This window comes from Moschus berezovskii, chromosome 7, assembly GCF_049115385.1.
Source record: "Moschus berezovskii isolate FMDL1 chromosome 7, NW_MosBer_1.0, whole genome shotgun sequence".
NCBI lineage: Eukaryota > Metazoa > Chordata > Mammalia > Artiodactyla > Moschidae > Moschus > Moschus berezovskii.
Genome location: NC_142466.1, coordinates 44665996 through 44693807, shown reverse-complemented (window position 1 = coordinate 44693807; position 27812 = coordinate 44665996). Strand labels below are relative to the sequence as shown.

The window sequence follows — 27812 nt, the reverse complement described above, 5'->3', positions numbered from 1 at the left end:
TCTGCAGCCTGCATTGACTGCTGACTTGACGCTTCATCTCTAGACTACTGGGTTGTCATGCTCGGCTCGAACTCGCACTGCTTTAGAGCTCCTTCCTCGAGGGCAGGAAGATCTATAGGGAATAAAAATGAAACGGGCTATTTTGCCAAGGATTTGCAGTAGCAAAACAGAGAACTGACAATAGGATCTTATGTCTGTTGCTCAACAGAGTGAATGAATGATCGAGTGATGTGCAGTAAAAGGAAAGTGTCAGTTAGGAGAGATGATAAAAATAGAGCACCAAACGTTAAGGGCTCCTTTGTTATTTAATATTTGTATTTCTCGCCATTGTTAGGATTCAGTCTCAGGCAGGGATGAGACCTGAAGTTCCCTATTGTTTATTTTCCTGAAGGAGTGTGCACAGTATTTAGTAATTTATCAGATAAGTAGAGTTCTCTCAATTCAACAGCCAGCATATCCTCAACAGTTCAGGAACATTCCCCCTGCGCCCCCCACCCCCATTCTCAGTCGGTGTTTTGTGCATGTGTTTGTGTATGTGTGTGTTTTATAAAACACATACACATGTAAAATAAATTTAGTGTCTGTGGATGTATGCATTTGTGTATGTCAGGGGAGAGAGGAGTTGATGTTTACTCTGGCTTTGTCTTAACTTCTGCGCAAAATCATCAGAAAGTCTAGATGAGCATTTCTCGGCGCATTTCTCGGCAAAGGGCAGAACGTCCGAAGGGATCTTGTCCTAGTTCTGCTGTTGGCTACGAAACCTTCGGCAAGGAGTTTAGTCTCCAGGTGTCTAATATTATTTGCTACCTGTAAAATAAAATAATCATATCTAACATCCAGAGACATAACAAATCATGAATCACTGCATGTAAAGTGCCTGAGGCAAATGGAAGTTAAATTCTTTTTGAGGCAGGATGGTAGCATTTAAACAGTAATGTTGGGGGACAGTCTGTATTCCTTCCTCATCATCCCTTCTCTTAGAGGAAAGATAGGAGAGGTCTGTCCACTGTATCTCTATGAGAGTTCAGGTTCAGATCCTCAAGAGGGTTTTTGTTTGGGAGAAGATTGAATAAGTAAAAGCATTTTAAGAAAAGAAGACTAAAAAGCTACAGAGAATTGTAGGAAGGATTCAACATAGCACATGCCTTGCCACGGCAAAGAGCTACTCAGATGATCACCTTCAGATCCCTGTAAACAAGTGTCTTGAGGGGGCAAGGCTCTGAGGGATGAGGTGTTTGCTGCTATGGAACATTTTGGTGAAGATGAGGATCTGAATGAAGGTAGATGGTTGCTTCTAATGTGCTGAAGAACTTGGGGAAAGAAGAAAATGAGTTTGGGGTTTTTAATTTACTGTGAGTGGTAATGACCCAGGCTGCTGCTGGTTGAAGCTCTTGGAGCCTCTGTGTGGCACCACCATTCCTCCGTTCCCATCTGTGAGACCGGTGTGGTTCAGGCAGGGGCACCCCTCCAGCCTGGGGTCCAGATTAAAGGCCTGCAGCAGAGTCACAGTCAGCACCTCCAGCCTGGGGCCTAGATTAAAGGCCTGCAGCAGAGTCACAGCCAGCATGCAGCACGCACAAGGAACAAACATTTCATGAAGCTTCGGAGATTGTTGCCGATGGAGCATGAAAGATGATTAATACAGAGTCTGTTACCGTATGATTTGTGAAAATGCTCACACAGTGTCCTGTATCAGGGCCCACTGTGCTCATAGCTTGTTCTTTCAAAATTGTTCCAAATGTTAAGTTGTTATGCGGGTCTCTGTGACCCTTTATAAAGCAACCACCATAAGGGATCCCGAGGGCCACAATCCTTATGAGCTGTGTGATTTTGGTGAAGTTTCTGAACTGCCCTGTGCCTCAGTTTCTACATCTGTAAAATAGAAATATTACTATTGCCTATCTCATGGAGTTTAGAGGAATAAATTAAGTAAATAATGAATAGAATATATATTACCCTCAGAGCAGTTTCTGATATATAGTAAATACTTATTAAATTTATTTTCAAATATTTAATGAGTGTTTACCATCTTCCAGGTCCTAAGCAGTTACTTATAAGGGCTTATACATAAGGATGTATAAAGATGAACCAGAACATGTTGGTTTCAATATTCTTGCAGCTGTTAGGTCTAAGAAGAGAGATATGTTAAAAAATGACTACTTAGAAGAGGTGTAGTCCCTTGAGAATGTCCTTATGGAGACTAACCTAACTTGGAGAATAAAAGATGGATGATTCCAAAGGGATGGCATTCAAGAACTGAAGGTGATTAGGTGTAGCCAAAATGAAGCCAGGGATAGTGAGGGGGAGTTATGCAGATTAAGGGAGTGGCATATTCAAGGTCCCTGAAGCTGGAAGGAAGAGGGTCAGAGAAAAGAGAGAAGCTAGTGGGGCAGGAGCTGTGGAGGGCAGAGCCCTGAGCTGTATGGTGAAGAGAGCCCTGTCTTTGGGGACTTCTTGGCCCTGGGTATGTGGCCATGGCCAGGCTCATCTGCTTCAGGCTTCAGTTTCTTCATTTCTAATATAAGGGATCCTTTCAGTTCTAAAATTCCCATTCCAGGATTTTTCTTACCTTTTCCTTTCCTGGTTCCAAAAGAGCCAATGAGGCTGTGCTGAAAGTTGTTTCTAATAAAGTCTAGTTGTTTGGAGAGAACTAAAGGGAGGGGTGGGGAGGCTCTTTCTGGTCCGATGTGTAACCCGACCTTTACACGGTAAAACGTGGACTCCTGGCGGCTGACCCTCCAGCAGCTCCAGGTCCTCGGGTGACATTTAGTTTTGTCTGAAGATGGCGTCATAGTGAAAGCGCCTGCTAGAGGCAGGCAGGCAGGACTTAGGGTTATGGTCCCACTTCCTCCTAGGCTCATAGGAGTGTGGGCTTAAACACTTTTTTCTGTTGTGTTTTTCCTCTCAGACTGCATGGTGAGATAATTTTAGCATTTATAGAAAACGTACTCCCCACCGGGCTTATACATTAACCCCTCCTGAATTGAATAGAGCATGCAGTGGAGGAACTTGGGTTTTTTTTTCTCTCTTTTTCTTTCTTTTAATACTTTTCATTTAAAAACATTATTCACATCTAGTACATTTGAACCCAAGAACAAGCAGAAAAGTTTGAAAAACTGGTAGATATTTTTTTCCTATATTTCAAAACTCCACTGGCCCTAATTGTGAATTTCTGAGTTAGGTCGCACGGGATTTTTTGTTGTGTATCCTCTTACATACATGGATTCCTGCAACCCTGGCATCAGAGTCGTTATCACTCTGTTAAGTAAATATGCCTCTGTCACATATGGGAACAATTGCATCCACAATCTGTGCTGTGTTTCTCAGTGTAAGTGAGGCTGGAGGAGACGGGGAAGTTGGGAGAATGTACTTTGGAATAGGCTGCTATGAGAGAGACACTCACCCTACTTCTCAGCTCTTGTCCCTTCCTGAGCCAGCCTCCTTGAGGCCCTGGGGAAGTAAAAACTGTTCTGGGCCCTGCCCTCTCAGCCCTTGCTCCTGACCAAGCTGCTGCAGGGTGCTCTTCGCCTTGGATAACTCTGTAGCTATACCAGAAAACCCCTGGGATCATGAACTGCAAGATCACTTGGCAGGTGCCCACATCCCCATGTATCCTCTTTAAGAACATGTACAGGGATAATTCACACTTTAATTTGAAGTTGATCTGCTCCAGAATAGACCTGTAGACCCTGCCACCTACACATCTGCAGTCTCCTGTCCTTCTTACAGCCCATCTCTTCCTTGGCTCCCCTCTGTCTCTGATCTTAAACTATGGTACTTCGCTTGTGTTGAGAGACCTCTGGCATGCTAAGCAGAGGAATGATGTAGAACACTGGTCTTAGTAAATTTGATAAAGGGTATGAACTTAATGACTGGGTAACGAGTACTTATTTGCAACTCAGGTAGCTAGCTCCCTTTTCTGCTTTTGACAAAACTGAAGGACTCCCCAGAGGAAGTCACCTGATAGTGATGAATGCTAGCTAAGAAAGAGTTCATAAGAACTGAGAAACACTGCTGCAACAGAACTCCTCCAGTCCTATCCATTTATTAAGGTGACTTTTTTAAAGAAAAATATAATTTAAAATGACATTGGCAGTGTATCACTAGCAGTGTGTGATATTATCCATATTTATACAAGCTAACTTAAAGAGTCTTCATCTATAGACCTGGTTAGGAACTAAATATCCAATAAAATTTTACTTTTTCACTTTAGTAATTACCAGATTGTAGTATCAGTTCAGTTCAGTTCATTCGCTCAGTCATGTCCGACTCTCTGCGACCCCATGAATCACAGCCCGCCAGGCCTCCCTGTCCATCACCAACTCCCAGAGTTCACCCAAACTCATGTCCATAGAGTCAGTGATGCCATCCAGCCATCTCATTCTCTGTTGTCCCCTTCTCCTCCCACCCCCAACCTTTCCCAGCATCAGAGTCTTTTCCAGTGAGTCAACTCGTCGCATGAGGTGGCCAAAGTATTGGAGTTTCAGCTTTAGCATCAGTCCTTCCAATGAACACCCAGGATTGATCTCCTCTAGAATGGACTGGTTGGATCTCCTTGCAGTCCAAGGGACTCTCAAGAGTCTGCTCCAGCACCACAGTTCAAAAGCATCAATTCTTCAGCGATCAGCCTTTTTCATAGTCCAGCTCTCACATCCATACATGACCACAGGAAAAACCATAGCCTTGACTAGACGGACCTTGGTTGGCAAAGTAATGTCTCTGCTTTTTAATATACTATCTAGGTTGGTCATAACTTTCCTTCCAAGGAGTAAGCGTCTTTTAATTTCATGGCTGCAATCAGCATCTGCAGTGATTTTGGAGCCCCCCAAAATAAAGTCTGACACTGTTTCCACTGTTTTTCCATCTATTTCCCATGAAGTGATGGGACCAGATGCCATGATCTTTGTTTTCTAAATGTTGAGCTTCAAGCCAACCTTTTCACTCTCCTCTTTCACTTTCATCAAGAGGCGCTTGAGTTCCTCTTCACTTTCTGCCATAAGGGTGGTGTCATCTGCATATCTGAGGTTATTGATATTTCTCCCGGCAATCTTGATTCCAGCTTGTGCTTCTTCCAGCCCAGCATTCCTCATGATGTACTCTGCATATAAGTTAAATAAGCAGGGTGACAATATACAGCCTTGACGTACTCCTTTTCCTATTTGGAACCAGTCTGTTGTTCCATGTACAGTTCTAACTGTTGCTTCCTGACCTGCATACAGGTTTCTCAAGAGGCAGGTCAGGTGGTCTGGTATTCCCATCTCTTTCAGAATTTCCCACAGTTTATTGTGATCCACACAGTCAAAGGCTTTGGCATAGTCAATGAAGCAGAAATAGATGTTTTTCTGAAACTCTCTTGCTTTCTCCATGATCCAGCGGATGTTGGCAATTTGATCTCTGGTGCCTCTGCCTTTTCTAAAACCTGCTTGAACATCTGGGAGTTCACGGTTCACATATTGCTGAAGCCTGGCTTGGAGAATTTTGAGACTGAAATTGAAGAAAGTAGGGAAAACCACTAGACCATTCAGATATGACCTAAATCAAATCCCTTATGATTATACAGTGGAAGTGAGAAATAGATTTAAGGGACTAGAACTGATAGATAGAGTGCCTGATGAACTGTGGACGGAGGTTCGTGACATTGTACAGGAGACAGGGACCAAGACCATCCCCATGGAAAAGAAATGCAAAAAAGCAAAATGGCTGTCTAAGGAGGCCTTACAAATAGCTGTGAAAAGAAGAGAAGTGAAAAGCAAAGGAGAAAAGGAAAGATATAAGCATCTGAATGCAGAGTTCCAAAGAATAGCTAGGAGAGATGAGAAAGCCTTCCTCAGCGATCAATGCAAAGAAATAGAGGAAAACAACAGAATAGGAAAAACAAGAGATCTTTTCAAGAAAATTAGAGATATCAAGGGAACATTTCATGCAAAGATGGGCTCGATAAAGGACAGAAATGGTATGGACCTAACAGAAGCAGAAGATATTAAGAAGAGGTGGCAAGAATACACAGAAGAACTGTACAAAAAAGATCTTTACGACCAAGATAGTCACGATAACGTGATCACTGACCTAGAGCCAGACATCTTGGAATGTGAAGTCAAGTGGGCCTTAGAAAGCATCACTATGAACAAAGCTAGTGGAGGTGATGGAATTCCAGTTGAGCTATTTCAAATCTTGAAAGATGATGCTGTGAAAGTGCTGCACTCAATATGCCAGCAGATTTGGAAAACTCAGCAGTGGCCACAGGACTGGAAAAGATCAGTCTTCATTCCAATCCCAAAGATTGTAGTATATGTAGCTCTAATTAGCTGTAAACTGAAAATAAGTATAATTATTCAATCAGAGTTTTTAAACTTAAAGCCTGTCATAGGAAATTTTTAAAAATTAAACTTCAATTAATATACATTATTTTCCTGCAGAATTATGGTGGAGTGGTCAATAATAGGGATTTGAACATAAATGTATCTTGTCTTCAGATAAGATACATTTTTCTGTGGGGAAAGTGGAATAGAGGTAATATAAGTTTAAAGAGAATAAGTAATGCTATAAAATCTGTTCAGAAAGAGCCTGTTCTTTTATTTTTTTTTAAGTAATTAATTTATTTTTTATTGGAGGCAAATTATCTTACAATATTATATTGGTTGGTTTTACCATATATTGACATGAATTCGCCCCGGGTTTACATAAGTTCCCCCTCCTGAACCCCTCTCCCACCTCCCTCTTCCCTTTATCCTCCCTCTGGGTCATCCCCGCACGCCAGCCCCAAGCATCCTATAACATGCATTGACCCTGAACTAGTGATTCGTTTCACATATGACAACATACGTGTTTCAATGCCATTCTCCCAAATCATCCCACCCTCACCCTCTCCCACGAGTCCCAAAGACTGTTCTATACATCTGTGTCTCTTTTGCTGTCTCGTATACAGGGTTATCATTTGCTTCTTTCTAAATTCCATATATATGCCTTAGTATACTGTATTGGTATTTTTCTTTCTGGCTTACTTCACTCTGTATAATAGGCTCCAGTTTCATCCACCTCATTAAAACTGATTCAAATGTATTCTTTTTAATGGCTGAATAATACTCCATTGTGTATATGTACCAAAGCTTTCTTATCCATTCATCTGCAGATGGACATCTTTTATTTTTTAAAATGGTTGATGTAGGCATCAAATCACCGTAGTATTTAGAGGTATGCATTTTATTTCTAAATGTCAGAGTTTAATTCACAGAATTGTAACTTTCACAACTTAAAGTTACAATGAGAAATTTTTTATGTCTACTTAAAATTATGAAGGGGAGCACATAGATTTTCAAGAATTATTTGCTTCTAGTTCCAGAAAGATTGGGAATATGACAGTGATTTCCTTCTCTGGCTTGGGAGTGTGTATGAAAAACACAGGTTTCTGGGCTCTTTTTCAGACCTATGAATTGGAAGATCCAGTTGTAGGGAGAATGGGCCCTTACTTTTAACACAATCCCCTGATTCCCAGTGATGCTGGTGCAGCCAATCCCAGCACCAGTGTTGGCGCCTGTGTCCACTTGCATTTACTTCCAGGCCTGAAGCCCCTGGCCTGTCCTTCTTGGAGGGACTCCTGAAGCTGTGGAAGCAGAGCACTGGCAGAGACTCAGGTGGGAGGGAACCATGAAGCTAGAAGTTCCTGGGTGTCAGCCATGGAATGGGGACCTAGAACCAAGGCCGTTCTGTCAGTTCACTTTCAGGGACAATTCACATTGTCTTCTTAATCACCTTTGCCTAGCTTATCCTAAGGTGTGCCACTTTTGGAGCCCTCTTTAAGAGCTTTCAGTGCTTTATTGCAATTTTCTAGATTCATTAAACAGAATTAATATTGGCCCCAGATCTACCTGGGATCAGTGAAAAACTATTTGACCTAACAAAATTTGAGTCCATCAAAAAGTCAGAAGCAGTCAGTGATTTCTAGCCATTCTTCTGGATCTTTTGATTGTTAAAAAAAAGTCCCTCAGAATATGAGATGTGGCTATTATTAGGCAGTATGGAATATTCTGAAGGCTTTGACTTAAGGGACTGAATTTGCTACACATTGCTAGGGTTGCATTGTCTTTCTCTAGCCTTTCTTCTATGTGAGAAATTTGTTGCCACTTCCTGTGTCTCAGCAAGATAAATGAACTAATTTAAAATATTTTCCACGCCTCATCTGTCCACTCCACAAGCTGTCAATGAGTTTGGATTGGGAGTTTGCGTGCCAGCAGTTCTCAGCTGGGAGGACTGTTATTGTGAAAAAAGAATGTTGTTTCCATAGCAGCTTGGAACGCCTTTGCAAGTGTGCTTTCACATTCTTGTAGGAAGGATAAGAAAGTAGATACATGTGAGCTTCCTAAAGCTCGTCTGCTTGACTTAAATGAAGTCATTATTATTATTATTTTAATAGAAGAGGTGGCAGAAATTTTTCAAGTATTAATGAAAGGAAAACAATTTGATATGAGTTAAAAACCAAAACAGAAAGGAAAAAGAAAAAGATTGGAGTTGTTAAAATTTCAGATTATAAAAATTAAAGTGGGAAAAAGTTACTATTTTTCTTCAAAATAATGTTTCTAATTAACATACTTATTTTGTGGGTTGAATAACTTAAAAAATATCATGGCCCCTTTACAGAGTTTATTATTTTTTATAGTCCCTGGAATTCATCATATATTCCTTTGTAACACATTTGAAGAAAAAAATCATATGCAGAGCATCATAGTTGCTCTTTAAGACATTTTTCATCCTCTTTTGCATCAGGATCGGGTTCTTCACAGTATTTACTGAGTGGTATTTGTAGAGTAGGTAGAGTGAAAGAAGTGGTAAGTTGGAAAGAATTTTTACAGTTTCTGAGATAGTACAGACGGGTTCCTTTTGGATTTTCTAAACTTTTTTCCTACTTAATAATACATTTTAATGAATCTTTGGGGAAGTTATAACTTTGCTACATTGCTTATCTCTGCCGTCCCGCTCACATGACACAATACTCTTGTGAGGTATAATATTAAAATCTTCTCTGGCTAAAAGTGGATTTTGGCTTTTAGCCTAACACTGAGCAAATAACCTTTCCAGTCCAAGTTAAATGTTCCCATAAGCTCCTTAAAACCAAATTTTCCTTGTTAAAATAAAGTTACCTAATATAATTCCCAAAGGGTAGGATATGGAAGCTATTTAAATGAGACTTTTTTTAAAAAAATGCTTCCCATGTTTTGCTGGCTTGGTCTTTCTTTTGCTAATATTTGATGGGTGCTTCTTTGCTAGGTTTGGAGTGAGAGGTCAGAATTCTCACAAGGGAGTTTGCTGGTCCATCACAGGGGTTCATTTCCTTAGTTTGAACCGTGGCTTAAAGCAGAATGAAGCTGCCATCACCAGTACGCCTTCCCTGGGTAATCACTGCAGAAACTCTGTCATGCCCCATCTTTGTGCTTGATAGTGACCCCATTTTTGTCCAGAACTCTAAACTTCCAGCTCCCTTATAGCACAAGGCCAGGCTTTCTATGGTTTCCCCAGTAGGTCAGCCCCAAGGTAGATGAAAATTTGATAGATGTACTTATAACCTCTGCAGTTTTCTGTAGGAACTTGACAAGTAGATTCTTTCTCTAAATATTTTAACACACAGCCTTTAAAATGACATTTACCTCTTCTTAGGACCATTTTTTGACAGTGGCATTTGACAGTGGCATGTAGTAGTTTTATTTTTATTTTATGTGAAAACATCATTTGAGGTTTTATAGAAAAAAAAAAATTATCTCCACAGCCTGTTATCAGCAGGAAGGATAGGCATTCTTGGATGGATGGAAGGTTTATTGGTAGAAAGATTCAAGAAGCTATTTTGTGATAAAGGATTTCTTTGCATTTTTCCTCTAGTCAAGTAAATTGCTTGTGGGTTCTTGCTCGGAAAAAATAATCCCTCGGGTGCTGCTTTTAATTTGATCAGGTTTAAAATGTTTTCAAAAGAGTTAAGCTTTCTTTGGATTAATGTCTGGTGAGGTCAAATGGAGAATGGCTTTGGAAAGGACTTTCTTATGGTGTTCTCTTCAACCGTACCACAGGAGGTTCAGTACAGTGGACCGTTTTCACTTGCCTTTGAGATGTGTGGTGTGTCCACTTTCCCCCAACAGATATAAGTTCCTAAGCGTATTTTTCTTTGACTTAGTGGTAAAGGGTTCATGTTTCCTATGATTCATATCCAGTGTGCCCTACTGTCACTTCCAAACAAATAGGCACACACCATGATATTAAGCCAGCATCATGATTTTACATGGCTACTGATAACTGTACTTGACCCGGAAGGGAAAGAATTAACAGTACCTCTTCTTATTCCTTAGGTAAAAGTTTGCAAGATAAGCTATAATTCTGGTAGGACATAGAAGCATTTTTACGAGCAGGTGGGCTGAGCTGTGAAAAGCTTAAAACAGGAGGAAAAAACCGAAAGCTCTACTGCTTGGGGGCTCTGTTTTTAGTCTCATCCTCTGCTGAGTTCGTGACTATTTCAAGGGAACCTGAACAGGTGACTCTTCCCTGTGGGTTCTTGGGTAGTTTTCAGTGGAAACATGCAGTTTGTCATTTTCATAGGGATGGTTTTAACCCAATGTAAGTCCAAATTAGAGGTCAGAATTCACTTAAGAGGAATAGGGAAGTCTAGTAATATAATAGAATGAATTTCCTACCCCTCTGATGCAGATGTTGTTGAGTTCTGTTTGTTTTCCTAAAAAATGTAAGATCATTTAAGAAAAACTTTTCCCTCAGGAAGAAATATTTGCTCCCTATATTTGAAGAATGGTCTGTGAGTCTAGGTGTCTAGTTTCTTATACTTTGATGACTACTGAATAGATGTATGATTTTAAAAACTGTTGACTAAACATGGCTGTTGCAGAAAAAAATGAAGAAAATACTTCAAGTCCTGGATGAAAACCCTCGATCTTGTAAGATGATTCTATGCCCCCTACCCCCAACCCCATAAATCTGAAAAGCACCTTCTGGTGATAAAGAGTTAAGCTGTGGTCATCACACTTACCATTGAAATGGGAAGCCAGGATAGAAGAATCAACATGTTGTTTCACAACTGGGAAGACATTGGCAGGAAAAAACAATCACACTGTGCTGTGAGAGGCTGAACAGAGAACTTGGTGCAGACTGGTTTGAGAAGAGTTGTCGATGTTTGTCCTGACACAGGGCTGAGCCATAGGCTCAGCAAATGGTGCTACATCTTCTGTGGTGATTTGTTTAAAAATCACTATTTTTGTTCCTTAGTGGTGTAATCCCCTGACCACTGGTGTGATCTGCTTTTCTGCCTATTTGCGTCACACATTTTTTGTGCCTTTTGCTATGGGAACCTGGAAAGGAACCGATACATTCTACTATTTCTTTTTTCTTGTTTTCCCCCTCATCTTTTAAAGGGAATAGTAACAATGGCCATGTTACAAAGCCTTTTGTGTTCAGAGAGCACTTTTGTATCCATTACCCCCTCAATTCCCACAATAATGTGTGAAACACAGCTGTAGAAAAGGCTCAGAGGCGTGTGGGAACCCACCTGCGTATCCTGTCTCTAGTGGGGGAGCTGGAGCTCCAACTGCAGTCTCCTCAGTGCCTCTCCTCTCGCAGGGAGCAGGACGGCTGTGAGCCTGAAACGAGCCCCAAATCTTACCTTTAGTACAAGAAAACTAGAGGCCTTGAACTCTTCTTTGTGCTTCCTCATTTTCCATTAGTTTGACCAGAGTCATTTGAAGGGGGTTCCACAATATATTAAAAAAAAAAATAACTTACCTTTGGAAAGCACCACTTTGGTCTCAAAACTGTAGCACTGTAATTTATGTGTATATACCATTAGACAAAAGTGGTTTATCTTTTACTCCCTGAAGCTCGATGGGATCTTGTTGCATGGAGCAGTCAAGGAGCTCTCTCTTCATACAGAGGAAGGAAATGGAGGTATGAATTTCAGGATGAACTGGATTATCCTCGTCTTTTAAAAAAGTAACGTGAATGACAGAAGATGACCACACTTTGGTTTTACGATTGCCAGGGAGCCATAATAGAAGCAGTAAATGTCTCAGAGTTCTTTCACACACCTGCTTTGGTAATTCACTGTTCTGTTTGAAAGGATCTCACAGAAATGGAATTTTTAAATATTGAGAAAATTCCATTAAGAAGTAGAAAGAGAATCAAAAGCTCATTATAAAAGCCATGCCAAGAATAAGCAAGATGTGGCCCACATCTGAAAAATGTTTACTTTGAATTGCAGTGTACTTTTCAGAGTACATTCAAGTTAATGTTCCCACACTTTGGTTGAAGAGTGTATTGCTGGGTCAGTCTAATACCTGTTTGAAGTTGTTCGGCCAATTTTTCATGACAAAACCGTTGTAGATAATGTAGGTAAGGTATTGTTATTTTCATGAAGTCAGTCTGCGTGAGTAGAATTACTTTATTCCTCTGTTGCAGCTGTATACCTTTTTATGACCCATTCATGGTTAGTTGCAAAGACAGGGAAACTGAAGGTCGTGCACAGTGTCACAGTGTCTTTGGTTCACTGTGTGAGCAAATCTGCCAGTTCTGATTTTGAAACGTTAGGAGACAAAAAGTTGAACTCTTTTTCCTATTTTTTTATTACTGTAAAAGCAGTAAAACAACAACAAAAAGAAAAACATAGGATTCCAATAATTATGATGTTTTCCATTTTTGCTTATTCACTGAAATATGTGGTGATTATAATCACTGTGCTCATTCATGATGATTTTGGGCATTTTTAATTGTTCTGGGTCCCTAACTTATTTCTTGGGCTTTTTCGGCAGTTTTTGGTAAAGATTGTGGATATTTCTTCATAAAAATGTTTTAAAATATTAAAAATACATAGGATTTCAGAGTAAGCAATACTATTGAAGTACACATTAAAATATTTCAAAGTTAGTTTGTAATATGATAGTGTGATTTTTTTTAATCAGTGCATTAAATAATAAGATGTGGCAAATCTGTAGTTACATAGTGTCGAAACGATTGTGAGCATCAGTATTTTGCAACTGAAGATGAAGGGGAGAACAGGGCAGTTGAGGAACTTTATGCCCTGTGGTCCCTACTATCTGGGTGAAGGAAGCGGCTCAGTTGTCTTTAGAATGTGAAGCTTTGGGCTGGGGTTCAAGAGTAGTAAGGTTTGGGAACAGCTGGGGTGGCCTTGCTTAGCTCTTACTATGTATGTCCTGGGGGCTGAGAGACCTTTTGTGTGTGTTGTCCCTTTGAACCCCGAGAACAGCTTCATGAGGAGTGGTGGTCGTCCTCTTTCCTCGAGCAGTGAAACAGCTAAGCTTGAAGAGATTACCCACAAGTAGGCCACTGAAAAAGACAGTGACCATTTACTAGTCCTCAGAGGAAGTATGGGCTTCCCTGGTGGCTCAGATGGTAAAGAATCCGCTTATAATGCAGGAGACCTGGGTTTGATCCCTGAGTCAGGAAGGTCTCCTGGAGAAAGGAATGGCTACCCACTCCAATATTCTTTCCTGGAGAATTTCATAGGTGGAGGAGCCTGGCGGGCTACAGACCGTGGGATCTCAAAGGTCAGACATGACTGTGCGGCTGACACTTTAGTGGAAGTCTATCTAAATAATCCAGAAGTAATACCCTGGTTAGTAAATCAGTACAAGGCCACAGTGGGTACAAGGTTAGGAGTCAGTCCTGAGCCTTTGACCAGAGCCTGTTTTACTGCCTTTTGTCCATTATTCCTTCAACTGACCACTTGAGATTGAAACCCCACATTTGTCTAATCACTGCGCGGCAATTTCTCATCCAGAAGCAGAAGAGATGGGTACCCTGACCCGGCTCTTTACAGAGCTGCAGTTTTCCACACCAGAGAGGGAGACGGTCTTTCTCTGAAAGGCCACCTGTGACACGTCTACTCCACGTTGACCTAATAGCTTTTCATCACCACTTCCTTCCTCAGTTTTATTTGGAGACATGGTTCCGGGGTATTTTAACTTAAGCGTAAATTTTCTCACTGTGGTCTGCTGCTGCTATAATTGAAAGACTAGAGGCAAAGAGGTTGGGGCAGGCCACAGACAGAACAGTTCTTGGGTGACAGTTCCTAACAAGGGTCAGATGTGTACAGGGGCGTTGGGTCAGCTTCTGGTGTTCAGGGCAGAAAGCATACCCCAGCGTCTCGCCTTGTGTAGTGATCAAAGAAAAATCATGAGATCTCTTTATTTTTCCTTTTCCCAACCGTTGAAGTAAGTACCATTCACCAAGATAAGTATATTCAGCAGGAGTGTAGATAAATGTTCATTTAAACTGTTAAAAAGTGCCTGTGGGAAGTCAGATGAGAGAGGCAGTTGAAACATGGCTCGTGGGACCCAATTCCTTCACTGCAGATTAGTGAATGGAAGATGACTTTACTGTTGCCTCTCAGACCTCACCAATGAAAACAATTTCAGTAAATATACAGAAAACAGGCATTTCAGAAACATACACACACCTCTGTCACAAAAACCTTGAACAAAACAACCCTGCAACCTTTCATAGTGTTGAATGTTTGCACTGTCTCAAAACAAATATTGCTAAGGATAATTAGTCTTTATCTTTGATTTATTCTGGTTTTTTTTTTTCTGTCAGATATCTTTAGGCCTTCAGGCTCAAGGCCAGAAATAAATAGAAAATATGTCCTAGTCCTTGATTTGATAATGCCAATAGCAAGTCATATCTGATATTCATAATAAATACAGCTTTTTTTTTGTGTCTGTCCTTGGAACAGCAGGAAGCTTGTAAAAACTAGACTTCCTAAATTGTGTCAAACAGGAAATTTGTTTTTCTTTTTAGATTTAACATGGAGAATTAAATGAGTAATTTATTACCATTTCTAACATTAATTCAGGGTGATCTATAAAGATTCTCCTAAGTCACAGGCAACCTCACAAATTTGTGTAGATTTTTACAGGGTGGAGAGGACACATCAGTGACTAAGCAGAACCCTGTTGTACCAGAAAGAGCAGTGCCTTTTTTTTTTAAAGATATAATTCAGTAATTTTGAGTTCAATTAAATGCTTTATTCGAGGAGAGTAAGAATTTCTGTCTGATCTCTTGTAAACAATAATTTCAAATAATGAAATTTCCTCTAGGAAACAGGTGCTCTTTCATATTAACATGAAAAGAAATAGAAATGCAAATACGAAAGTACTTATACAATGTTGATTTTGTGGTTTAGGAGGCTTGCTTTCCCCTCCCATCAGCTGAAAGATGTTTAGTGACGCTTAATAAGTACTCAGAATAAGATTTGTTCTAAAGCTGTTTATATGCTATAATTGTATGCCCTCTTTGCCCTTTAAATCTGAAATAAACGTGAAGTATGGAGCTCAACCAGACTGTTAGAGAAGTAGAAATGATAAGTGATTGATTTTTCTCAGCATAGATAACATTGCCTATTCTGCGATTCAGCAAATGCTGCTTTATACTGTCAGTGAAGTGCCTCTTTCAACATGAGATTGTGATGTTACCTTTAATCTTTAATTTACTTGCAATGCTGCTTATAGGTCTGGCTTTTCTGCACCGCCCAGGTAATAAGTAAGTGCAGAGGGGAAGCTCTGTTTTCTGCTGCAGGGGTGGTGGGAAAAAGGGCAGAAGACCTTCAGGGACATGACTTCTCATCCCTCCACTTCAGTTTGTTCAGGCCATGTTACTTTTGTCGTTCTTGTGATGAGCCCTTGTGCCTATGCTGAGCTAGATTCAAAACCAGGTCTGTCTGGCTTCCTGGTGTGTGCTTCTAATTACTGTGAAATATCGTCCACGTAGGAAAGACAGGAGAGTGTGGTGTTTGGTCAAGGCACTCCCCAGATTTAGTCTGTATGCATGCCAGGTGCCCTTGATAACAAGATGAGTAGGATTTGTCCAACCCCCAATGAACGAAAGATCGGTGAAGAGTCATGCCTGGGCAACAGGCATTCTCAATGCCCAGGGTTGTTCAGACTTCCTGGGTGGGCTGGTCTGGAGACTTGCTTGGTTGCTAAAGCCACACAGAGAACTGTAAAAAAATAGTAGTCTTATTTTCCGTCTAAAAAGTAGCTTCCACAACTAAGCCACAATCATTCTCTCACCTTGGCAAGTAACAGTGCAGTTTATGTCAGGGTACCGTCCAAGACCCTCCGAGATTGTGCCTTTCTAGCCTGTCATCCTTTAGCTGTGCTCACACTTCTCAGCTCCTTTTTTTTTCATATTCTCCCCAGCTCTTAGCTTTGTGACATTTGTCTAGAACATCCTCCCCTCTTCTCCATCCCACCACATGTGGACTGGTTGAAACCTGCTGGTCTTTCAAGGCGAGCTCAAAGTCCACCCGTTCTTGCTGACTTCTCCAGTTCTCTGAAACCCACTGGACAGTTTCTCAGAGCCACGTGGGGGACCCCATGTCCCCGCTGCCACTGCAGGCTCAGCCAGCATGCAGCACGTCCTCCACACCCTCCAAGATAGCATCTGACCTACTGCAGAAGCATTGCACTGAGCCTCTGAAATTAATTACAGGGAACTTCTTACTTGGGAGAAACCTACTTTGTACTTTGTTACAAGTTTCCAGGAGCCAACCTGAGGCACTGATGCAGTGGTGCCTGGACTTGGTGACTTGTGGCCATCAGTTGAGAGTGGTGCACAGGTCACCTGTCTGAGCATCCTGCCACCAGGCCTGAGCCATCCAAGTAGAATCGTACCTCCTCCCTTGTCCTGTGTTTGGTTACCTCTGTGACTGTGAAGTTCCTCTTCTGTTGCACCTTTTTCTTAGTAAGAGAGTGTGGTGAAGGGCAGGGGTGCAGGTAGCTAACTGCTCAGGTACACATGCTGGCCTCACCTTTGTTCTGCTAGTCCAGCCATGTCTCCTTCCAGTCTCCTTCATCTTGCTTATTTTGATGACCATGGCAATACTTTTGTCTAGTTCTTTTTTTAAAACTTTTAATTTTGTATTAGGATATAGCCAATTGACAATGCTACAATAGTTTCAGGTGAACAGTGAAGGGACTCAGCCATACCTATACATGTATCCATTCTCCCCCTGGACTCCCCTCCCATACAAGATGTCACTTAACATTGAATAGAGCTCCCTATCCTGTACAGTTGGTCCTTGTTGGTTATCCGTTTTAAATATAGCAGTGTGTACATGTCCATCCCAAACTCACTAACTATCCTTTCCCCCTATCTTTCCCTCTGCTGCTGCTGCTGCTAAGTCACTTCAGTCGTGTCCAACTCTGTGTGACCCCATAGACGGAAGCCCACCAGGCTCCCCTGTCCCTGGGACTCTCCAGGCAAGAACACTGGAGTGGGTTGCCATTTCCTTCTCCAATGTGTGAAAGTGAAAAGTGAAAGTGAAGTCGCCCAGTCGAGTCCGACCCTTAGCGACCCCACGGACTGCAGCCTACCAGGCTTCTCCATCCATGGGATTTTCTAGGCAAGAGTACTGGAGTGGCTTGCCATAAATTTGTTCTATAACTCTGTCACTAAAGAGAGAAGAACTAAAGAAGAACTAAAGAGCCTCTTGATGAGAGTGAAAGAAGAGAGTGAAAAAGTTGGCTTAAAGCTCAACATTCAGAAAACTAAGATCATGGTATCCAGCCCTATCACTTCATGGCAAATAGATGGGGAAACAGTGGAAACAGTGGCTGACTTAATTTTGGGGGGCTCCAAAATCACTGCAGATGGTGACTGCAGCCATGAAATTAAAAGCCGCTTACTCCTTGGAAGAAAGGTTATGACCAACCTAGAAAAACCTCAGAGACATTACTTTGCCAACAAAGGAAGGTCTGTCTAGTCAAGGCTATGGTTTTTCCAGTAGTCATGCATGGATGTGAGAGTTGGACTATAAAGAAAGCTGAGCGCTGAAGAATTGATGCTTTTGACCTGTGGTGTTGGAGAAGACTCTTGAGAGTCCCTTGGATGGCAGGGCGATCCAATCAGTCCATCCTAAAGGAGATCAGTCCTGAGTGGTCATTGGAAGGACTGATGTTGAAGCTGAAACTCCAATACTTTGGCCACCTGATGCAAAGAGCTGACTCATTTGAAAAGACCCTGATGCCAGGAAAGATTGAAGGCAGGAGGAGAAGGGGACGACAGAGGATGAGATGGTTGGATGACATCACTGACTCAATGGACATGAGTTTGGGTAAACTCTGGGAGTTGATGATGGACAGGGAGTCGTGGCATGCTGCGGTCCATGGGGTCACAAAGAGTCAGACACGACTGAGCGACTGAACTGAACTCTATCAGAGTTCTTTTTGTATGCCAAATTAAGCTTCTTTAATACTCAGAGCACATTTTTTTCATTTATGTACCTTCTTTTGCATTTTTCAAGATGCCTTTTATATGGAAGATATTTAATAGATATTGAGATAGCTAAAAGAATGAATTGACATGTTATATATAATGAGGAAGTATGACAGGGCTGTCTGTTTAACCTATACACAGCACATCATGAGAAATGCCAGGCTAGATGAATTACAAGCTGGAATCAAGATAGGTGGGAGAAACATCAACATCCTCAGATATGTGGGTGATACCACTCTAATGGCAGAAAGCAAAAAGCAGCTAAAGAACCTCTTGATGAGGGTTAGGGAGGAGAGCTTAAGGCCAAATATGGCATCTAAGATCATAGTATCTGGCCCCATTACTGCATGACAAATAGAAGGGGGAAAGGTGGAAGTCGTGATGGATTTCTTTCACTTGGGCTCTAAAATCACTGCGGATGGTGACTGCAGACATGAAATTAGAGGATGAATCCTTCTTGGCAAGAAAGCGATGACAAACTTAGTGTGTTGAAAAGTAGAGAGTTTATTCTGCCAACAGAGGTCCACATAGTCAAAGCTGTGATCTTCTCACTGGTCACGTACGTTTGTGAGAACTGGAGAGAACTGGACCATAAAGAAGGCAGAGTGCCAAAGAATTGATGCCTTCAAACTGTGGTGCTGCTGAAGACTGCTGAGAGTCCCTTGGACAGCGAGGAGATCAAACCAGTCCATCTTAAGGGAGTTGAGCCCTGAATATTCACTGGAAGGACTGATGCTGAAGCTGAAGCTCCAATATTTTGGTCATCTGATACGAACTGACGGCTCATTGGAAAAGTCCCTGATGCTGGGAAAGATTGAGAGCAGAAGGAGAAGAGGGAATGTGAACTTGGGCAAACTCTGGGAGGTGGTGAGGGACAGGGAGGCCTGGTGTGCTGCAGTCCATGGGGTCTCAAAGAGTTGGACATGACTGGGTGACTGAACAACAGCAACTACAGTATAATAAGGAAACAGTCCTTCATTTAATCAGTGGATCTTTATTGATCACCTACTGTGCGCAGTCAGTGTTCTAGTACTGGGATTAAAAGATGCTTCCGAAAGATTCCTGTTTGGTGATCTTTGGTGTTTCTGCTGATCCAAAATTAAAAAAAAGAAGTGTGACTCGGCTGTTGACATAATACTTTTCAAGACTCATCTTTTAATTTGTCAGTTTGTATCTGAACTGCTGTGGCCTTTCCAGTTGTAGAATCCTTTTGTGATTCTTATTTAATGTTTCCTGGGGCCAACAATGACTCCCTTGCTTATTTTCAGTGAGTGCAGCCTGTGTCCCCACCTCTGCCTGCTTTTCTAGCTCCATCTCGGCCTGGCTGAACTCACCCTCTGCCCTTCCCCCCTCTTGCCTGCTCTTGACTTTTCTTAGCATCTCACTTTTTGTGGGGCGAATCTCAACAAACTAAAAGCAATGAGATAAATGGCTTCTGATACATATCATAAATTAGGAATTCAACACACTTGACAAATTGTGAGCCATTTATTTTAATGTTCTAAACTTGAAGAGTAGAAATAACTTTTCTTGATGGGGGTGTGGAGAGGCAGAGTAGTCGCCATGTTATGAGCTGATGCACGAGTATTCAGAATTGAGTTTTACAGTATCATTTCATGATGTCTGCCTGTTGTATTAATAACATCCTTAGACTGCTGAAAGCAGAACAGTTCTGTCTGGCCCAAGTGGCGTGAGACTGCATATGAATTGTGGCCCCTCACTATAGCAGCCCACGCCTGCAGTGTGAGTTCACCGTGGACACCTCAGTTTTCAACCTTCCCCACTCCTTCCTTCCCCAACCTTTAGTTCTCTGGGTAAACTGATTTCTCTCAGTAACAATCTACTCCTCTCTCTGCCCCTTCTGAATCTTGCTTTCACATGACAGCTCTTACATTCTGCTTTTCCTTCTGCTTGAGTTGTTTACTTGTCTGTCTCCATCCCTGGATCGCAAGCTCTTTGCTGTAGATCTTAGGCTTCATTATACAGTGTTCCCCAGTGCTGGCCATTATTGTCGTATGAGTGATTGACTTAATGAGTACTAATGAGCAGAGCATACATTTTACAGGTAGAATAAAAGGAAAAGAAAGTTTCTGTTTTAAAATATATATGTAAGGATGTGGAGTACAGTCAAATTTCAATCTCAGTCCTCTGACTTGCCTGCGACAATAGTGACATTCATTGAGTCCAACTTGATTCCCTGTTGGAACTGGAAATGTTAGCTTGCAGTGGAGTTACCTGGAAAAAGTATCTTTGGAAAGCAAAAGAAAAAAGAAATTAGGTAGTATCAGCTTGTTACTTGCCTGATTAGGAAATACTAGTTAAAAGTATTTGTGCCTCTTTTGGAGGCTTATTTATGGAAACAAAAGGATCACAAAGTTGACAGAACAACAATGAAATCATATTACAAATCATATTAAAAAAGAAAAGGGAAGGGGATGTGCTGTGAACCTCTAACTCCTTCACAGCTCATCATTTTTTGATGCCCTTTGCCAGGCTGTGCACGCTAAGAATCTAATGATACACAAAACCTCATTGCCAGATACTTCATTAATTCCTCAAGCCATTAGGAGCCTTAATAGCCTATGCCATTGGAATAAGTATGAAAATCCAGTCCCCCAAGAAAGTACAGTGCTTTATAAATCATACTTGCCTGAGGATTCTCTCAACCCTTGACACAACAGAATAGATGAAAAAACATTGTTCTTCTGAATTTCCTTATACTCTCAGAATAATCGGCACCCCTTAACCCTTTAACCCTCCAACTCAGTGTGTGATCCCCGGGTCAGCAGCATCAGTATCAGTGGCAACTTGTCAGAAATGCAAATTCAATAACCCCAGCCCAGACACACTGAAACTCTGAGGGTGGGCCCCATGATCTGTGTTCTAGGCTGGCCTCTCAGTGATTCTGAAGTCCTCTGACATCTGTGGTGGCATAGTTACGTGTGGAATCTTTTTTCGCTGATGAGGAAACAGGTGAGCAAGTTTATAACTTGATCAAAATGTACTTGCTTAGATTTAGTTGAATTCAACAAACATTGAGCAGCTCTTCTGCCCCAGGCATCCTTTCTAGAAAACTGTAAAGGCGGATGACATCTTCTTATTGTCACTCTCTAGGGTCCTCTGTGTCAGCACTTTCCTGCTATGCTGTGTTGGTCTCCCTTGGACATCAGCACCTCCTCCACTTGTTCAGAAGCACCCCAAGTGATGGCCCTCTAGGCTGTGTCATTGGATTTCTCAAGCCTCTTATTAATTCTTTTCCAGAAATAGGCTCCTTATTCCTTTCCCAGTGGGTCACTGCCACCTCAAAGAGCAACTGCAGGAAGAATGGCCCTGTCTTTCCAAACCTTCTGTGCTTTTAAGTGCCTAGCAATCTTACTGTTCACAAGTTCTCTTCAATCCTCATCCCTCTAGAAATTGGTGTCACCTGAGCCTTCTTCTATTTCAAGACTTAAGCAGATGATAGAGAGGTTCTTTCCCACAGCAGACAGAATATCCAGCCCTGGCCTTGGCGTGAGTAGCTTTATTTAAAGGAGGATATAGAATCTCTGTCAACAAAGGATAAGAGTAAAAAACACTTAACGTTTAGTTTCCTTTTAATAGCTACTTGCCTAGTCCAAATCCTTATCATCCTGTGGTTTCATAACAGTATCTTCTCCACCAGTCTGTTCTTTATCCACCTTGCTGTTAGAATAATCTTACTTAAATAATAATTCTATCATTTCACAGCTCACTTCAAATATGTGCCTGTGACCTATTGCAGGGGTCAGACACTAGGGCCTGTTCTTATTGTAAATAAAATTTTAGTGGAACACGACCATGCCCATCAGTTCAGTTCAGTTGCTCAGTTGTGTCTGACTCTTTGTGACCCCTGAACTGCAGCACGACCATGCCCATCATTTGTGGATTATCTGTGGCTGCTTTTACACTACAGCTGACCCTTGAACAATATGGGTTTGAACTGCATAGTCCATGTATCTGTGGATTTTTTTTCAGTACATGTATTGGAAAAAATTTTGGAGATTTGCGTCAATTTGAAAAAACTTGCAGATGAAACACGTAGTTTAGAAATACGGGAAAAAATTAAGGAAATGTTAGGTATGTTGTGAATGCATAAACTTTCACAGATACTAGTAGATACTAGTCTATTTTATCATTTACTACCATTAAATATATAGAAATATATTATAAAAAGTTAAAATTTATCATATGTTACACAAACACAGACCATCCATATCATATGTTACACAAGCACAGACCAGACACAAACCCCACCCATTACACTAGGCTGTCATAAAGCAATCATATTACTGCTTCTTCATTATTAACACATGAATCATTATACTTGTAAATAAATATGAATTTTTTAAACATTGTCTTTTAAGTTTTGATACTTAGTGATACGATTAACATTTACAGTGTTTCATATCATAGGAGATACTTTGGTGTAGGTACTGACAAACAATTCATCTTATTAACAGAAGACATGATCTTAAGTATGGATAAATAGAGTACAGTACTGTAAATGTATTTTGTCTTCTTTATGAGTATTTTAATAATGTTTTCTCTAGTTTATTTTAAGAATATATAAACATATAACATACAAGATAGGTGTTAATCAACTGTTTATGTTATCATTAAGGCTTCAGTAAGTTATTATTAGTTCAGTTTTGGGTGAGTCCAAAGTTACTTGATTTTTGACTGTGCAGAGGTTGGGTTGGTGTCCCTAATCCCCACATTGTTCAGTTCAGCTACACAGGGCAGAGTTGAGTAGTTGCAGCTGACACTGTCTGGCACACAAGCCTAAAATATTTATCTGGCACTTTAAGAAAAAGTTCACTACCCTAGTCTATAAGATAAAATTTAGTCTGTTTACACTTATCATACTGAATGATTGGGTTTAGTTCTACGAATTTCCAGTGTGTTTTTTCCCTTTGCTTCCACCTGTTCTGTGTTTCTGTTTCTTTCTTTTCATGTCTTTGTTTGAATTTATTCTTTCTCCTTATTGTTTTTTTTTTTTTTCACTTTTGGTGCTTTTACCCTTTTTCTAGTCAATTCAAGAATATTAGAACATTTAATGTTTATTTAACTTCATGGGGTCACAAAGAGTCGGACGCGACTGAACTGGACTGAACTGAACTTCATTTTTACCACTTCTGCCATTACATGCTACAGTCGTCATCTGTTCAAATTCTCTTTGTATTTCAAACACAGAGGACATTACTGTTATTGCTTATAAGGTCCATATTCATTTAGATTTATCCACATATTTAGCTTCCTGGTTAATCTTTAGTTCTTCTTGCGTACTTCTGATCCTTGACTGTGGAAAAAAAAAAATCTGTTTGCCCTAATGTTTGAAAGAAAATTAGGCTGGATGTAGACCTAATATAATTTTCCTGTATAAACTGGAAAACATTGTTTCATTGTATTTTAGCACTCACTGTTGCAGACTATAGATCTGATGGTAATCTTATTTTTCTCTTTTATTCTTTGGAAGATTTGGGAATTTTCTCTTTATTTGGAAATCTAAAATGTGTTCAGGTTATTTAAAAAATCAATCCTACTTGTTGGGCCTTTTTCAGGTCAGGATTTTGTCTGTTCATTTTGAATGCCGCTTAGACAAGAGAACATCTGGATCTCTTTTCCATTCTCCTTAGCCTTTGTGTTTCATTTTCCTTCTTTTTGGTCTTTTCTTCTGTGTTCTGTACAATCTCTGGGCTCCATCTCTCAGTTGCTAATTTGATCTTCATCGGGATCCATTCCAGAATTCGGCACATCTTTTTTTTTTTAACAATATTTTTAATTTTAGAACTGTAACTTGTTACTGTTTTTGTTTTTTTTTAGTTGATGGGATATAGTTTGGAATCTATCAGAATATGTACTACATTTCTTTTAACTGATCTTTTGTTTCCCATTAACTGATTCCTTAGGCCAACTTTTCTATAAGTATAGCACTTCTTGTTCATGGCATTGTTTTCCTTCAGGTGTGTGTGATTTTTAAAGTATATGATTGTATTCTGGTTGCATACTTGGGTGCACTTTTTTTTCTTTTAGCCCAAATAAGAATCCACTTGTCCTACTGGCGCATGACAGCTCAGGTACTCGGGTTCAGATCAGATCAATTTACTTCACCTGCTGGTGATGAGTGGGGGCAGGGTGGACCATGGAGCTGGCTTGGCAGTGGGTCATTTGTCTTTTTTTTTTTTTTTTTAACCCATTGGGAAAGATATTAATTATTTGCTTTTACTCTTGGCCTTTCCAGAACTGCCTCCTCAGAGATACCTAGGAATAGTTTTTACTGAGGCTCTCATCCCTGGAATTAAGTGCTCCAGTTTTTGTTAGTTAGTGCTGTTGTGGTTTCATTCTTTTTCCTATCTCTTTATTTATTTAGGGTTTGGAACTGGAGAGTTTATAGCAGGGGCTAAGTCTGCTATCTTGATCTAGTCAGTGTTGCATTTCTTTAAAGCCTTCCTTCTGTTGCCCCCAAGCATACCCTCATTGCACTGGTCATTCTAGTTCCATATAGCATTTTGTTTCTACTTCTTTCATAGTACTTAATTTTATTCTAATTTGCATCATTCTAGGAAGTGTCTTATGTGTCCTCATCTTTACCCAATTGAGTTAAATTCCATAGCCCAGCAGTGTAGGTGTCAAATTGCCACAGATGCTTCAGCCAGGGTAAAGAGCAGTCGGTTTAGTAGCAAGCAAGTGAAACTGTGATGTTGGAGAAGACTCTTGAGAGTCCCCTGGACTGCAAGGAGATCAAACCAGTCAATCCTAAAGGAAATCAATCCTGAATATTCATTGGAAGGACTGATGCTGAAGCTGAAGCTCCAGTACTTTGGCCACCTGATGTGAAGAGCCAACTCATTAGAAAAAACCCTGATGCTGGGAAAGATTGAGGGCGGGAGGCAAAGGGGACAACAGAGGACAAGATGGTTGGATGGCATCACTGAGTTAATGGACATGAGTTTGAGCAAGCTCCGGGAGATGGTGAAGGACAGGGAAGCCTGGAGTGCTGCAGTCCATGGGGTCGCAAAGAGTCGGACACGACTGAGCAACTGAAGAGCAACAAAAGTGAAACTGGGGTTCGGAAGTACTATGTAGACTGTACTACAGCATACAAAATGGCTCCTCTGCCAAGTTTTGCGGAAATCTCTGTCTCTGCAAGAACTTCTTTAATGTTTAGGTCAAACTTCTCAACTCCATGAAATAAGCATCTTCTAAAGCATGTTATTACAATAGTCTGCAGTTGGGTTGACTTTCTAGGGATCATGGGTCTATCCTTAGAAATGACCCCATCCAGTCTTCCTGGGAAAGGAGGCATTTCCCTTACAAAATTCCAAGGATTGAGTTATTACTGAGCTTAAATGTATACTCTCTGTCCCCTTCCTTCTTTCTGGAGTTGCTGTTTATTGAGGAAGTTAATTGTAGAAGAGGCTGAGAAGCTCAGAGTTATCAATTCATTATTTAACTAAGTCATAATACTCTTCTTTATTGTTGATTCTATTTAATTAGTAAAATAGGAAACAATTTCTCCTTTCATACATCTGTCAGTATCTGAATTTATTCAAACACTGACCTCACTGTAGTATGATTAGGCTCTTAAAAGATTATCTGATTTTGCCTGGGGTTTCTAATATGAGGTCTTGCTGCTTTACCTGTCATCATATTTCGAATGGTTGGAGTTGAGAAAAAAGAAACCAGAATACTAAGAATTACCAGGAATATACTGAACCTAATACCAAGAATTTGCCAAAGAGATATCAAGATGTTAAATAATGCTTTTATTCATATATAATGGGTCTTTTTTAGTTCTTTGGGAAGATGAATCAAAATGACATGAAAGAAGAGATCCAGTTGGAGGCTATTATTACACTGGGCAAGACACCACGGACCAAGATTGTGGCAGCTGGTGTAGATGAGTAGAGTGAAATCGGAATAAGATTAAGATGCAGAATCTATAAGACTGAAGATGCTGGTCAGATGTGAGGGCAAAGAAGATTTAGAAGTTTAGCTCACACTGTTTTGTGCAAGTCGGTGATAAAATATTAGGATCAGTCCTGGGTGTTCATTGGAAGGACTGATGCTAAAGCTGAAACTCCAATTCTTTGGCCACCTCATGTGAAGAGTTGACTCACTGGAAAAGACTCTGATGCTGGGAGGGATTGGGGGCAGGAGGAGAAGGAGACGACAGAGAATGAGATGGCTGGATGGCATCACCGACTCGATGGACATGAGTTTGAGAAGACTCCGGGAGTTGGTGATGGACAGGGAGGCCTGGCGTGCTGTGTTTCATGGGGTCGCAAAGAGTCGGATATGACTGAGTGACTGAACTGAACTGAATGGCATTGAGTGCAGGTATCTTTTTTTGTCTCAGGAAGGAAAAGTACCTATAAAAGAAAAGCATTTTCACCAACATTTGGTTAGCTTGCAGACTTACTTTATCCTTAGGGGAAAAAAAGTTGAGCTTTTTGATCATTCTGTTTCTTTTGCTTTCTGAACCTGATATCCTACATTGTTCTACAACTCTTTGTTCCTAATCTTCAAGTATTAGTTCACAAATCTTGCATTTAGTGAAGCTGTGTGATTTTTCTCCATCTCTCATAACAAATGTACTGATAACGTTTAGGGCTAATTGTATGCAATTTAATTTTCAGATTGTGGTAATTATTATTGCTGTTTTTATTTCCATTCTTAGGCATAGTCAGCTATAGATATTCAACAAAATTATGCCCTTTGGGGTGATTTTCAATTTTCTCGCTTTGGGAGGCATATTTTTGTTTCAGTCATGAAGGGCTCAGATTTGGATTATTAAACACTTGCGCCCGTAGTTTCCACATTGGCCCATTTAAAACTTTACATTTCCTTGTAAATAGAAACCTTAGCCATCTGTGCGCTATCTGGGTATTTTTGAAGACCTCATCTAATTTAGGAGAATATGTGCCTGTCTGATGTACAGAAAAGCCCGCCATGCAGGCGGTAAAAGAGAAGTAGCTTCAGTGTTCATGGTTACAGGAGCAACCAGGGGGCCTTTCCCTCAACTCTATGCATGGAGACGCATGTGCAGAAGGGCTTGGCTTTCCTAACCGCAAAGAGTGTTTCAGCATATGTCTTGTAGGATGTGGCCATACCAGCATGTTTTCTTGAAGGTATGTGGCTTTTATTGCCACAGTCAATCTCACCGCTAGGGCCCCTGGAGATCAGGCCTTGCTGATGTCATCAGTTTTCTTCCTCTCTAAAAGTTGTTATGCTGTGAAATGTGGAAATTCGCTGAGTTAACAGAGTTTGAGTTGACAGTCTTCTTTGTTTTAATCGTCCAGAAATGCATGTTCTGCAGACACCGGGTTAAGAAGGTCTCTGGAGCCTGTATTCAGTGTTCCTACGGGCGTTGCCCCGCCTCCTTCCACGTCACGTGTGCTCATGCTGCTGGAGTGCTGATGGAGCCTGATGATTGGCCATATGTGGTGAACATCACGTGCTTCCGACATAAGGTCAACCCAAATGTGGTAAGGCCTGCTCTCCCTTTGCTGGTGCCAAGA

General features: G+C 40.8%; 1 protein-coding gene across 5 annotated transcripts in view; it reads left to right on the top strand.

Moving 5' to 3' along the window:
• The window catches only part of KDM4C (lysine demethylase 4C), a 415025-nt gene that overhangs the window by 315657 nt on the left and 71556 nt on the right, over window positions 1-27812 (top strand). For 4 of the 5 annotated variants that reach the window (XM_055428240.2, XM_055428238.2, XM_055428239.2 and 1 more), the window contains one exon: window positions 27594-27779. The exons of the other annotated variant lie outside the window; for it this stretch is intronic. In XM_055428240.2, the coding sequence (XP_055284215.2) occupies window positions 27594-27779 (186 nt within the window). The remainder of the gene's footprint in view (window positions 1-27593; window positions 27780-27812) is intronic. 5 annotated transcript variants of the gene reach the window in all.